At 40.3% G+C, this 15184-nt stretch overlaps 1 protein-coding gene across 3 annotated transcripts in view; it reads right to left on the reverse strand.

Annotated features, from left to right (window-relative positions):
* ANXA3 (annexin A3) overlaps positions 1-15184 on the reverse strand; it is a 62373-nt gene that overhangs the window by 18523 nt on the left and 28666 nt on the right. For all 3 annotated transcript variants that reach the window (XM_072745523.1, XM_072745522.1, XM_025998222.2), the window contains 4 exons: positions 11928-12015; positions 9000-9094; positions 5935-6048; positions 2846-2936 (listed from right to left, as the gene is read on the reverse strand). In XM_072745523.1, coding sequence (XP_072601624.1) covers positions 2846-2936; positions 5935-6048; positions 9000-9094; positions 11928-12015 — 388 coding nt within the window. The remainder of the gene's footprint in view (positions 1-2845; positions 2937-5934; positions 6049-8999; positions 9095-11927; positions 12016-15184) is intronic.

The following is a 15184-nucleotide window of genomic DNA, read 5'->3' on the forward strand; positions in this document are numbered from 1 at the left end:
TAGGGTAGTGCTGTGTCCTGAATTTCTGTAAAGCTTGGCTACACATGGCTGGGACTATTTCCTTCTTTTGCTTCTTAATTATCATTAATCCCTATTAATCAAAGTAACCTAGGTGCCAGTCCATTCCTATAGCCTTAGAGAGCTTACTTCACACAGATATCAAGGCTGCTGATAACTGAACTATTATCACAGGTCATATTTGCAAAACGACAGTGCTAAATGCTAGAACTTTCACTTGGCTCTTAAGATGACAATCTCAATCTTGAGGCTATTAATTCAATGCATACTTGAATTTATCCTCTACTATTCTGGGCACTGGAGCTACTGCAGCAGTGAACAAAGCCAGACAAAATTCCTGGCTTCATGGAGCTTACGTCTTAGGGTTGTTTGTATGTAGATGCTGGATCCCAGAAAGCCACCAAGGGGTGGGTCAACTCATGGAGCAGTAACTCTTCTAAGAAACACTAGGAAGTAACAAGGCATCTTGGGATACAGCCACTGGTTCTGATGATTTTTTTACGTGTAAATCTGATTGAACTGAGAAAACCAAATATTTTAAAAACCTACAATGTGCCCATCTGTGGCTATTATTAAGCAATTATCTCATCTACTCCAAAATCAGCCTGTATGCTTTATGGAGCTGGGATTAGGACACTGTAAATTATAATTCTCTTCTGTACCCCTCTCCCCTGCCCCAACTCCCTGCCTGGGGTCCACCACTTGGGGTAGAGGGCGATGGAAGGCAGGAGGAGAGAAGAGCAGGCTAGTTGTTTGCTATTCACAGCAGGTAAAGCGGTGAAGGCCTTTTATCCTGACAGCAGCAGTAGGTTCCCCTCCCAGAATGAGCCAATTAGCACTGGCAAAGAGGGCCCGCTCTAGCCAGATGCAGCCCTTTCGCACAGATCTGAACTCCTCAGAGCCCCTGAGGCAACAACACTGGCAGGGGGGTGCCCCTCCTATGAGCTTCTAGTTTCTGAAAACCTCATCTCCTCTGTTGTCCCAGCCCTGGGATTTGTTGAGACCTCCTGCTATCCCTGTGTTCCCTTTTCGCTTTTCAGTTCTCCAAAGGGTGTGTAAACAATTCTCTATATTATATTCTATTAAAATGCCTAGTGCTCTTTCTGGTTTTATGGTTCCCTGATGAGCACATGAATAAAATAGTCATTTACCTATCATTGAGGCAAGTGAAGGTATTTACCTTCCAATGAGAATTTCTCAAAGTCACCTACTGAACACCCATCCAGGAGGCAGTATATCCCTTTTCTCCACCTCTCCTACTGCAGGACTTCCCTGATACACAAACAGAAACTGTGGCTCCCTTGGGGTGCTTGGGGAAGATTAGATAGAGGACGCTGTTGTATAATGCAGAATTCAGGCTGCTCTTTGTCCCGGTTCCTGGCAGGGAATTTCTAAATCCCTGGAATTTCCCAAATAATAGGAGTGTCTTTGTTATTTGTGGCAGGCCCCATGAACCACACCTGAGTTCATGCTAACAGGATGATTCAGGGTAGGGGTTGGTCCCAGAAAGATCAACATGTGTAATTAGAAGCCTTGGGGCCTTGAGCCACGTGATGTCAGCCTAACCTGTAGGGAACAGAGGGGCCTGGAGATGGAGTACAGTCACGTGGCCGGTGATTCAGCCATGCCTATGTAATGAAACCTCAAAAAAAACTGGATACCAAGGATCAAATGAGTTTCCCTGGTTGGTAATTATAGATCGATGTGCTGGGAGGGAGATGTCTCTTGAGAACACAGCAGCTTTGCATTTGGGACCCTCTGAGACTTCTCCAATGCAGGTCTTCATTTGACTGTTCCTGATTGCTATTCTTTAGAGTAAAACAATAACTGTAAGTACGGGTGGCCCTTGAGCAACCGGTGTGAGCTGCACAGTCCACCTAAATGTGGATTTTTAAATTTTTCTCTTCCTTTTGATTTTCTAAAAAACATTTTATCTCTCACTTCATTTTAAGAACACAGTGTATAATACATATAAGATACAAAGTGTGTGTTAGTCAACTGTTTATGTTACCAATAAAGCTTCCAGTCAACAGCAGGCTATTAGTAGTTAAGTTATTGAGGAGTCAAAAGTCATATGTGGATTTTGAACTATGCAGGGGGTCAGCACCCCTAACCCTTGTGTTGTTCAGGGGTCAACCGTACAGGGCTTTCTTGAATTCTGTGAGTTATGCTAGCAAGCTCTTGAACCCTAAGGAGTGGTGAGAACACCTGACCTTGCTATTTGGTCAGAAGGGTACATGGCCTGGAGACCCTGAGCTTGTGGCAGGTGTCTGAAGTGAGACTAGTTCTCCGGGGACTGTGCTGTAACTTGTGGAGTCATGCTAACCCTGGGCAGTCTGTGTCAGTGCTGCAGGGACTTTCTCATTTTCACACAGCTAACAAGCAGACTATTAGGACTTTAGCTAATTATCCTGAATCCACAGGCTTCACACATTCTCTGAATGGCTCATCTCATTTTCCACATGAAAAATCAAGAGGCTAATCTAAGTGGTTTTTAACATATAGCAATATATAATGACTTGAATCTCTTAACATGGATGAGAATAGTTGATTGAATTAAGCAGTGATTGCCAAGAGCAAAATCCACTATAGTGGTAATGTTATAAGTGCAGAGTGTCAATGCTACTGTTAGGCAGCAGTTTCTAGCTTGGGTTATGTTCAACTTTTCTTGGAAAATCCATAGACCTTAGCCCATTTAAAAATGTATCTTTTATGTCTTGCCTTCCCAAAATGCCTTGTGAAAAAGAGCTTGGTGGATTTCTGGGAAAAGCAACACCAGCTCATCAGTGTGTGCACAGGGGTAAAAGTAAGCAGAAAAGAAAGCCACCTGTGTAGTAGGCTTGGGCAATCTCCTTCATCTGTCTGCTTGTTCTGGTGGTTAAGACTTCAATCAGTGCCTGTTCACTGGTTCCAACTCCCTAAAAAGGAAAAGGAGGTCTATTTTTAGAATACTTAAAAGATTTAATTTCAGGCATTTCAGCCTTAATATCTTGTTTTATACAGATGAAGTTTTAGTAAATCAGCATAAGGTTGTATATTGCACTCAAGTAGTTTTCTCATTTTTTCATGTTTTCATATGCAAATAACACAAATCATCTAAGCTGACATAGAAATTTTCGAGATTTCCTACTTTAGTGCGAAAATCAATTCAATACTTGTGGGAAGAAATAGTGTAAAAGGAAAAGCCCATGTCATTCGAGAGCAGATGCAAGCATTCAAACATGCCATTATATTTAGAAAGGGCTCTGCATTTTTTTGAATGAGTCCATCGTTCCTCCAATGCACTAAGTTGGTCAGCAGGTAACATCTTCATACAAGGAGATTTTTTAAAGCCTTAATAATGTATGTTATGGGCCTAGTTGGTTTGGGGACTAGTTACCTCAAGCCTTGGTTTATACTGAGATCACTGAATCACACTGCAACTTCAAGCCTTTTACAGTAGGACTTGATCAAAGAAAGTCAATGCAGCTTATGAACTGAGGCTGAATTCTGTCCCTCTGTGGCAGAGGTTCCTAGCTGCCCTCAACATCTCTCCTTTTTAATTAATTAATTAATTAATTTAAAAACAGACTATTTTTTAGGTTAGTTTTAGGTTCACAGCAAAATTGAATGGACCTCATCTCTTACTTTCCTTGTTTAGTAATAGAACCCTCAATTTTTAACTAGCACATAGCTACCCAAATAGATACTGTATTACTCAGCTTCCCTTAGAACTATGTTTATTCATATAACTAGGTGATAACCAATAGAATATATGTAAAGTACCACATACAATTTCTGAGAGTCCTCAAAGAGAGAAAATGAACTCTTCTTTGTCTCTTACTGTCTTTTTAGCTGACTGGGATGAAGATACAATGCCCAGATCTTGAGTTGCCATCTTTAGCCAACAAGTGCAATCTACAGGTTGAAGATGGTAAAACCTCAAGACTGAAGGAATCTGAGTCTCTGATAATGATAGTGCTATGACACCCAGTTCTGGACTGCTTCACTATGGATTTCTTTTGCATAAGAGAGAAATTTTTCTAATCCTTGTTGGTGAATCTAATCCTATGATTACATCTGCTAAACTGTCCCCCAATGGCAGCCATAGAAATGTGCTGCTCAGATTTCATTTTAAGAGAATCTGCTGCAAATAAGGTAGTTGGTCCATAGACTCCAATTGCCATAGCTTTGGATCTGCCCCACAGTTTGCCAAGAAGTCATGCTCCCTCCAAGTTGCTCTCAGCAAGTTACCGAACATGGAAGAAGTACCAGAGCTGGGTCATTTCTGCCCAACTTGGGACTTCTCCAAAGGGCAATCTTTGCTCAGAAGCTCCCCATTGGCCTGCCACAACTTTCTCAGAGCTCTATATGGAAGCTCTTCCTATCTGAGCCTACTTCCTTCCCTCCCTCTCTCCTTTTATGTGTGTCAGAGACCTGTATTGCCATCTGAAGCTTCACCCAACCTATTCTGCTCTGTCTCCTCTTTATCCTTCATAAGATTTCCCCCAGGTAGTCTCTTGTGTATTTCATTCCATCTTGCTAACTGCTTCTTGGGGGCCCATATCTCTTCCAAGGAAGACAAAGTCCTATCTCTGATAAGGAGTTAGAATACAGCTTATTCCTTGGACCTAGTCTCCTTCCTCCCTCTTGTTCTTATCAACACATTTGTTGAGTATCTACTTCATTGCAGGTTTTCCTCTTGGAACAGAAGATACAGACCAAGACTGATGAGGTTCCCAACTGTGATAGAGATTTGCCTTTTAATTGAATGGACAAAAAAATAAAAAAACAAATAAGTGGGGGGGGGGGGGAACAAGCTAACTTTAGATGGTAATAGGTGCAATTAAGAAAATAAAACGGAGTGAATTGATAGAAAATATATGGAGGGAAAACATTCCAGATAGAAAGAACATCATATATAAAGACCTCAAGGTAGGAATAGACTTAGACTGTTCAAGCAGCAGAGAGAAGGCCAGTGTAGCTATAGAATTGAATTGAGGAGAGAGGGAGGAGAGGGTGTGGTGGGCAGTTTAATGGAACTTTATCAACTTGGCTAGGCTTCAATCCTCAGTTATGCAATCAAATACAATCTAGGTGCCGCTATGAAGGTATTTTGTAGATGTAACTAAAATCCATTATTGTCTTTAAGCAAGGGAAATTATATTAGACATTTTAGGTGGGCCCAATTTAGTTAGTTAAAAGGCCTTAAGAGCAGAGCTCAGGCTTCTCTGAAGAAAAAATTCTACTTGTGGGCAGCAGCTCCAGCTTTGCTAAGAGTTCCAGCCTGCCCTTCCTGACAACCTGCCCAACAGATTTTAGATGTGCATAGTAAGATCCATAATTAGGTAACAAATTTCTTGCAATAAATCTTGGTGAATGGATTCCAGCTGGGCAAAAATAGAGGCAAGGGACCAATTAGGAAGGCACTGATATTGTCCAGTCAAGAGATGGTCATGGTTGAACTAGAAAGGTAGTAATGGATTTTGAGAGACACACATACATTTCTGATAGATAGACTTGCAGACCTATTTGGGAGAAGAGCAAATGAACTTGCAGATAGATTTGGGGAGCTTTGAAGAGTGAGGGAAAGAAGGGATCAAAGGTAATCCTAGGTTTCTGACCTAAGCAATGGGGTGGATGATGGTGCCATTTACTCTCCGTGACAACAAAGTAATAAATTTGACTCTTTGAGTCCAAAACCAAGGAAATGAAATTAGGATAAAGATGATATCCTTTCAGCCCAGGAACACTTGGGCTCAAGGTTCCACAATCGTCCCCCATTTCAGGATTGTTCTAACACTTGGGTAGCACAGCATCAGAATGACATCCAAGTCTATCCTATTTACACCCATATCTCAAGTGTGCACTGGAAGTAAATCATTATTCTTGACATAGTCGAATCTTAGGCAGAAATGGTTCATATTGGGCTCATACCTTCATGGATTTCTTCAGCTGTTTTGCATCAAACACTGCTGGAGGAGTCACAAGGGCCACCATAAGTTGCTTAAAGTGGCCAGAGAGATCACCCTTCAAATCATCTTTCAGTTCCTAAAATAAAAAAACCCAAAGAGGAAAGCATGAAGTACTTTTCCTTTTTCTTTCTTTAAAGTCACATCATGAAAGATAAACAAATGTATCAATTCAGACAAAAACATGCCAATTCACAAGGAATAGAGAAATGGTGAAATATTTCTAAGCATATCACTGCATTTTGTGATTGCTTCCAAAATGTTCTGTTTTATAGGTTTTTGGAAGGAAAGCCAGGGGAGGAGGTTACATAAGTGCCACAGATAGGAACTGTGTATCAAAATGCAATTCCCAGGCCCCAGATGCTCTCAATACTTGAGTTGGGGTGGAGGAAGAAGAGGAAGAGGAGCCCTATAAATCACACCCAGCTTCATGAGTAGATGCTTCTCAATGACTGCCAAAGAGCCCTGGAGAGAAAAGGGAAGGAAGTACAGTGCCTGGTCACCTGCCTCTGCTAAGCGTGTGGGACCAGGAGTCATCAAAGCAGTTTTCTGGCAACAACAGCAGGGAAAACCGTAAATATAATGGGGCTGGCATTGCTTCTTATTGTCCTTTGTCCCTGTTTCACACATTATATATGTACAGTCCGTTTCCTCTGCTTGAAGGCAGGCAACATGGTTATTTTCAATATTCAAAGGAGCATTATTGAATTATTATTTTTCTTGCTCTTGATTATTTTCAGCTCTGAGACAGAGGCTGGCAGCCTCCCAGATTGCTATGACAATGTGCTACATCCCAACATCTACTATGCCATTGGGGGGCTTGGCGGGGTGCGGCAGGCAAAACAAATGAGATAGAGCCAAGTGTCAATAGTTCTGCTTTCATTACCAGAGGGAGTTTCCTCTCTAAATGCTAAACTCTACTGCCATCTTCCTCAATCCAGGACTTTCCAGCTGAATCTGACTCCACACATTCTCGTTCCATCCCACTGTGAGAAATGGTGTCACCGTTCACCTCATCCTTCCTCCGTATTTGGAAATCCTGAAAGGCCAACGTATCATTCGTGTCCTCTAGACACGAGTGTTGTGTGTTGTCAGGAAGCTTGGCAATTAATTTAATTTGACAGATGTGTATTGGGCATCTGCTCTGAGCTAAGCATTTAAAGGTGAGTGATGATGGGGGGACACAGGGCTAGCTGAGGACAAAGCACACTGACAAGTCCTTGAAACAAGGAGAGTGACATTCCTCTACAGACTCAACTGCCTCGATGTTCATACTTCGTTAAGGGCAGAAGGCAATCTTAGCCAGACCCCCAGGACCTGTAAGTCTACTTTAACATATAAAAATTCCTTTAGAAATTTCCCCTTAACTCTAAACGTCCAAGACATGTGTTGACAATCATCCTCCAAGCACATGGCCCACCGGTACACATCTGAAGGGTCTCATGACTCAGGTTTTATTAGATGGTAATAAGTAACCTTTCCCCAACAATGCTGGTCCCCTCAAGGCCCTAGAAACCGTGCTTCCAGAATTCCTTAGAGAGTAAGCTATCCCCAAACCCCTCCCACTCCCAGGTATATAATCAGCCACCCCTCACAGGCCCTGGGCAGCAGCACTTCCTGCCCACGGGTCCTGTCCCCAGGCTTTAATAAAACCACCATTTTGCACCAAAGACGTCTCAAGAATTCTTTCTTGGTCGTCAGCTCCAGACCTCACTCCACCAAACCTCACCTATATTCCAAAACTTTATCAAGTGAGACACAGTCTTTACTCCTAGGATATTATGCCCTAATAGAAAAACCTAAAACACTCTCTCGGTTCTTACCTGGTCTCAACAGCCTGACTGCTTTCTGTTACCACTCTTTCCCCTCCACAGTTTGTGAGCCACAGAAATTAAAATAATCTTTCAAAAATGTAAATTATTTTCTAGTACTCCCTTGCTTACAGACTTCCAATGATTCCCTATCATTCTTGGAATAAAACCTAAACTCTGTACGAAGACCCCATGGCCCAGCATATTCTAACCCTCTCCAACCCCATCTCTTCCATCTACTCCCCTTAGTCTCTGTACTTCTGCCATATTAGAAGTCTGTCTGTTTTTTACATATTCTCAGCTTGTTTTTGCCTCAGGGTTTTTGCATGTGCTGTGCCTTCTGTCTGAAATGCTCTTCCCCAGATCCAGAGGGATACTCGACTCCTGACACAGAAGAGTTTATTACTGAACAAATATACCATGTGGAAAAACCACAAACGTTCTTGCACAGTTCTTGTATAGTTTCTGCTACTTAGTAAATTTTCATTTGCTGAATAAATTAAATCTACAACTACAAAGGTATTTTAAAGTCAGAAGAGAGGGGATCCCTGGGTGGCGCAGCGATTTGGCGCCTGCCTTTGGCCCAGGGCGCGATCCTGGAGACCCGGGATCGAATCCCATGTCGGGCTCCCGGTGCATACAGCCTGCTTCTCCCTCTGCCTGTGCCTCTGCCTCTCTCTCTCTGTGTGTGACTATCATAAATAAATAAAAATTAAAAAAAGAAAAAGAAAAGAAACTTAAAAAAAAAAAGTAAGAAGAGAAATCAAAGATGATCTAAGACAGGGTCTATCAGATAATTGGCCAGATAATTCTTTTGCTGTGTGGTCCATCTTGTGCATCACAGGATCTTTAGCAGTATCCCTAACCTCCACCCACTGATTCCAAAAACATCCCCCCCCCTCACTTGATAATCAAAGATATTGCCAAATATCCCTTGGGGAGCAGAATCATTCCAGTTTAAAGCCACTGGTCTAGGACAACCCTCCTTATTCAACAGGTGAAAAAATTAAGGCCTAGGCAGATCAAATAACATGAGCAAGCCCATTCAGCCTGTTAAGGGCCAAACCAGGACTCAAACTCCAGGCTATTGACTGGATACACAAGGTACTTTCTGTTATACTCGGCCTGAAACAAAAGATCCATGGGTGTAATCACACAGGAGCATCCCTGATCCATAGTGATTAGCTCTTTACTGGCTGTTATGTTAATCAAATTGTACCTTCCCATATGCTGCTTGATATTCCCGAACAATCAGCTGGCGCTGTGCATTCGTCCTTTCAGTCAGAATGCTGATGAGCGTTTTCTCTTCGGTTCCTAAATGAAACGAAAGTAATTTTACTCACCATCAACCCAAAGATGCTTAATATCTGTTGTGAACAAAAGAAAACATGATGAATCATTTGAAACCAATGCATAGAGGAAGGGAAAAATTCGGGTTGAATTCATTCTCATTCTCTTTCCTCTGTCACTCGTCTCTCATTCTATGTTCCCTTATCAATGACATCACTACAGATACAGCCATCTAACCAAAAATCCTGGCTGTCATCCTGTACTCCTTTCTTTTCTTCCCTCCCTACATTGTAGCAATCATCTGCATTTCTTGAATCTGTCCTCGTCTCTGCCCCTGTGTACACATCGTATTTCACCTAGAAACTTCAATAGCCTCCTGATTTGGCCACCTTACAATTCATATCATACATTACTGCCTCACTAATTCTTTAAAATGTGCCTGATCATGTCAATCCCTTGGCTGAAATCCTAATGGCTCTCTATAACCTTCAGGATGAAGCTCAAGCCCCTTAGCTCATACACCTGCTCATCAGGGTCTAGCTCCTGCCTGAAGTCTCTGTTCTAATTTTCTACCCGTTCTCTGCATCTGTATGCCCTTTGCCCCTAGACTTCAAAAGTAACTACTACTACTGGCAGCTGCATGAAGTTTGCATGCTAGGAGGTTTTTCACCTCTTAGTTTTATACATGCTCAAGACCAAAAATTAAAACAAGCTGCCTCATGGTTCAGAGACTGGATCTGACACATCCCTAATGCAAATACCATTATGACACCTGGCTCTGGACTGAGAACACATCAGTAATGGTCCTCATAAGCATCTCAAATCAGGTCTGCAACCCAAAATGCAAAAGTTTGTGAAGAAACATAGTATTAATAAAAGAAATGGAATGTAAGACTATTATTTCATTCAATTTGACATTAGCCTCATGGAACAGTCTACTCAACATTGAGCATAAGTAGGGAAGGCATAGAGATAAATGAAGAAATAACTGCCATTTAAAGACAGAAAAAATATAAACCCAAACAGACAGAAATAAGATAATATTATACTGATATAAAACCCCTAAGAGGTTTCATGGAATTGACAAACTGACCCTAAAATTCAGAGTGGAGGGCAAAGGGCCAAGAAAAGCTTTCCTCTTGCTAGACACTAATTATAAAATTAGAATAGTAATTATGACAATGTGGTATTGAGACAGGATAGGCAAACAGACCAATGGAGCATAACAGAGCAGAAACATAGAGAAACTTTCAAGATGAAAGCAGTATTACAAATCAGTGTGCAAAAGATGTGTTATTTGATAAATTGTGCTGGGACAATCAACTGGCCACATGAGAGAAAATAAAATTAGATACCTTTAAATAACTTACACAAGCATTAATTCCAGGTAGACTGAAAATCTCAAAGCGAAAAATAAGATTGTAAAACTTTGGGGAGAAAATACAGGAGAATATCTTTATGAGCTCATTACAAAAAAAATACATAGGAAAAATACTGGCAAATCTGATTTCACTGAAATTTAAAATTTCTATGCAATATAAGTCATATAACCAATGTTAAAAGAAAAACACAGACTGGGAGAAGATATTTTCATGGATTGTAATTTTTTTTTAAGTTTGTACCCAGAATTTGCAAAACAATCTTGCCAATCATGAAGAAGACAATCCAAGACATGAAGACATAATTCATTGAAGGAGCAAATGAACAAGAAAGGAGGAGACTGCCATATCAGTCATGGTGGATAGGGAGGAGAGAGGAAGCAAACACACATACAGGATGAGATACAACTGTAGACCTACTCAATTGGGAATCAGAATAGTGTGACCTTAGCAAGTACTGGTGAGAATAGGGAGCAAGGGTAAGTCTCATGTACTGTCAGGAGGAATGCTCACTTGCATATTCATTTCAGACAGCAGTTTGGCAAAATTTCTAGTTAATTTGAAGGTGAACACCTTCAACCTAGAAATTCCATTTGTTATATTCTAAAGAAATGCTAGCAAACAACAAGACACAAGCAGAAATGTTCAATGCAGCATTTTTATATTATAATAGAAAAAATTGTAGGCAATTTACATGTTCCACCAATATCCCATCTTATAATAATTCAATAGACTACTATGAAAGTAAAGTTAATGAAATATAGCTAAACAGAGCAACATGGATAAATTTCAAAAACAAAATGTTAAGGGATAAAAAGAAGTTGCAGAAGAATGTACTTACAACACACAGTATCATTCCAGTTTATACTGTTAGAGACCGTGCAAAACAATATGTACGTACACATGTAGTTAAGGAACTAAAAGTTTCATGGGAATAAACTCTACTTTAGGATGGTGTTTTATCCCTAGGAAATGGGGTGGGAAAGAGGTCCAGGAAGAATCAGCAGGAATGTTATCTATAATAATTTATTATGATGATCACTCCTGTTGGTACCAGTGATGGTGATATACTATTTCATAGGAAGTAAACGTGGCAAATATTAAGATTTAATAAAACTCGGTGCCTTATGCATTTTTCCTCCTTATTTCACAATTTTTATTTATTTATTTTTAGAGGGGGTCAAGGAGGGGCAGAGGGTGAGGAAGAGAGAATCTTAAGCAGGTTCCACATCCAGTGTGGAGCCTGACACAGGGCTTGATCTCAAGACCCCAAGCTCATGACCTGAGCTGAAATCAAGACTCAGATGCTTAATCCAATGAGCCACCCAGGCACCCCACTACTTCACAGTTTTTAAAAGTCCCTTATAATTTCTCTAGTCAAGTAAGCCAACTTGGGCAAACTGAACCAATGCGCTTTTAAATTCTAACTTTCCTGATTTGCTTCAACATGAAGAGAGGAATTGCGAAGCAGTACTCACCAATTCCTCTGATTGCTTTGCGAATGGCTTCAGCATCCACTGATGGGCTGAAGCCCGGGTAATCGTGTATTGTCCCTCGGTGTCCACCCTGGAAGAAAATATTTGAAAGTGCCACTAGTTCGAATTTGCACATGCATGCTAGAAGCATAACCCATAATTTGCGACATTTTCTTTCCCTTAAGGAGTCAAAGTTCAAGAGACTCTCCTGTTCCCAGACATGCAGGCAATATGACATTTGCCACATATACAAAGAGGCCTCTCCTTCCCCCCTCTTGTGTAACAAATTAGAAATAGAAAACATTTATTTCTTTCTTTCTTGTGTAACAAATTAGAAATAGAAAACATTTATTCTCTAAAGCAATAAATTGTGTTAATCCCAGTGACTCTGAAGAATATTTACTTTAAAGCGGCATCTGCATGAAAGCAATTAGAAAGTGAGAATTTCCTGTATCATTGTTTTCAAGTAATAACTCAAAGCTCTTCACTGCACCTCACACAGAAGCAACTGCGGTTTACAGACTTCAGGATATTTTTTTTTCTTTTTTTTTTTTTTAGGATGTTTTAATTAATGCTGACCATTGTCCTTAGGGAACCCTACACCAAAGGATCCACAATGAAAACCCCATTAGGACTGCCTGTTCTTGAGCTTTGTTTAACAGGTGTGCAGTTGCAGCTGATAAATTCCCTTTTGAAAGCTCCATTTGCATAGATCTTCAGGAACAGTATGGAAATGAAAAGTGCCATGATACTAATTTTAAACACACAAATTAGAAACATGTCAGTAAGCTGGGAAAGACCATCTTATGAAGAATAAAATATCTTAAAACTAGTTAGGAAACTATAGAACAACCACAAAGGTGCTGAGACAAATACAAGTGAACATGAATTTATATGGAATTTCCTACTCTTGGAATAAGAACATGTTTCTACAGTAATATTGTTTTCTTTCTAAACTGATTTTCCTACCCTGCTACTGAACAATATTGGCTCTGCTGTCTTGTGCTTATATGGCTTCATTTAGGCTCTCTTGAAGTGCTTAATATTTTCATGACAGGACATTATCTTGTCACATTAAAGTGAACGGAAAACAAATGTTCTGGCACAGTAAAAAATGATAATCTGCTGATTCAATAGATTAAGTTGAACAATTTGCTCCAATACAACCAAAATAGCTTGAATTCTATAAGAATGATTTAACAGTTCAAAAACTAGTTGTAAATGTGTCTGATCTAAAGGCACCTGTAAGAAATCAGTCACTTTCCACATAATCTTCAGAGAATCCTCTTTCTCTGAGGCTTAATAAATATTTTACGGATTCACAGAGTCAATTGGCTTCATTTCAGTTCCATCCATCTCAGAACTTTTGTGTTGATTTATTTGTCCACCTTATGTGTCTGGCGTTTTAAAAGAACCACCACAGTATTAAAGCATTTAAGTGCTTCATGCCTAGAACCACGCAAGACACTTCATATGGGTTAGTGTAACCTGCACAACAGCCCCGATGAGTAGAGCAACCCATTTCACATGTAAAACACCAAGGTTCAGGAAGATTGGAGAATTTGCTCAAGCCCACATAAGCTAGGTAGGCAGTAAAATCTGTATTTGAATGCAATCATGACCATTCCAGCCCACTCCTAGTCTTCCTTGAATTGTAGTGTCTGTACCCAGGGGAATTCTTTAAAATGCATATGAATCAAATCCTGCATTAGACATATTGAACACGTTCTTCAGAAATAAGGTGTTAAGGTGGTCTCTATCTGTTTAAGAAGTTCCCTGGTGATTTTGTGCTACCCAGGTATTTACATGGTTGCTGCTAAATCCAAGAAGACAAAATTGCAGTCAGATTCCAACTGCTCATGAAAAGGATTTCCATTCTAGCCATGACCTTCATTGCCCTCTACTACCTACACATCAAAATATGCTAAATTCCTATGCGCAAAATTAGAGAAGGTTGAAATTCCCAGTGTGTTATGTAATTTGCCACCTAGTAAGAATTAAATGGGCAGGAACTGTTTGTTTAATTAAAAGAAAAAAGCCACACATACACACACGTACACACACCCCAGTTTGAAAACCGGCTTGGAAATTCTGAAGCAGAATCTTGATGAAAATTTTAAGACTGTTTCAGTCATTTAAATAAACAGTATTATTCATTTGATAGACTTGGTTACCCAGAATATTCAAAAATATCTACATGAACTATGAAAAAAAATCTTATAGTAAAGAAATGAATAGAATCTTTTATTTATTTATTTATTTTTAAAGATTTTATTTATTTATTCATGAGAGACACACAGAGAAAGAGAGAGGCAGAGGGAGAAGCAGGCTCCATGCAGGGAGCCCGACGTGGGACTCAATCCCAGGTCTCCAGGATCACACCTTGGGCCAAAGGCAGGCGCTAAACTGCTGAGCCACCCGGGGCTGCCCATGAATAGAAGCTTTTAAACTAGCACACGCCAGGCTCTGAACAAAGGGCTTTATAGACAACCTATTTCAGTCTTACAATGACATTAACAAAGTAGATTTTATTATTCTCATTTAAAATGGAAAAAACTTGATTTCAGAGAAATTATTTGCTTAATATGCCTCTGCTACTAAGGATGGCCTGAGAATGCGAACCCACCTGCTTGTGTCTAAAATGCCCTGTGCTCTCTATCATATCACAATGCTTCACAGGATTCCACATTAGTGGTTCTTGAAGTATAGATACTGGGTCAGCCATGTCAGCATTACCTGGGAACTTGTCAGACATGCAAATTCTCAGGTCCCATCCAAGTCTTAATGAAACGACAGCTCTGAGGCCAAGACTCAGGATCTGTGTTTTAACAAGTCCTCCAGAGGATTCTAATGCATGCTCAAGTTTGAGAACTGCTACTCTATTCCATTCTCAGCTGCCCAGAAAACCAAAGCAAAATGAGTAAATAAGTCATAGATTCTTTTATGGGAGGTGGAAGAAGAATTTGATGATGAGCTCATTGTGTCAGGAATGCTGGCATTTTTACAGACAAAACTATTTGCGTGGCCTGCTTCATTGCAGGCTTCCTTCTTTAACACTTAAATTACTAATCAATGCTTGACCTCCTCTTTTTGCACTAACCCTAACACCCTAACAAAGTGTCATGCTAGTGTAGGACACAAATACTTAGCAAAGTTTTATTTTTCCAAAAAAAAATTACGTTTGATCGGATGTCCATCTGCATCCCTTAAACACTTGGTTGCTTTCCTTTTCTCAAACGTGACGTGACCTTCAGATGCCC

Source organism: Vulpes vulpes, unplaced genomic scaffold, assembly GCF_048418805.1.
Source record: "Vulpes vulpes isolate BD-2025 unplaced genomic scaffold, VulVul3 u000000899, whole genome shotgun sequence".
Classification (NCBI taxonomy): domain Eukaryota; kingdom Metazoa; phylum Chordata; class Mammalia; order Carnivora; family Canidae; genus Vulpes; species Vulpes vulpes.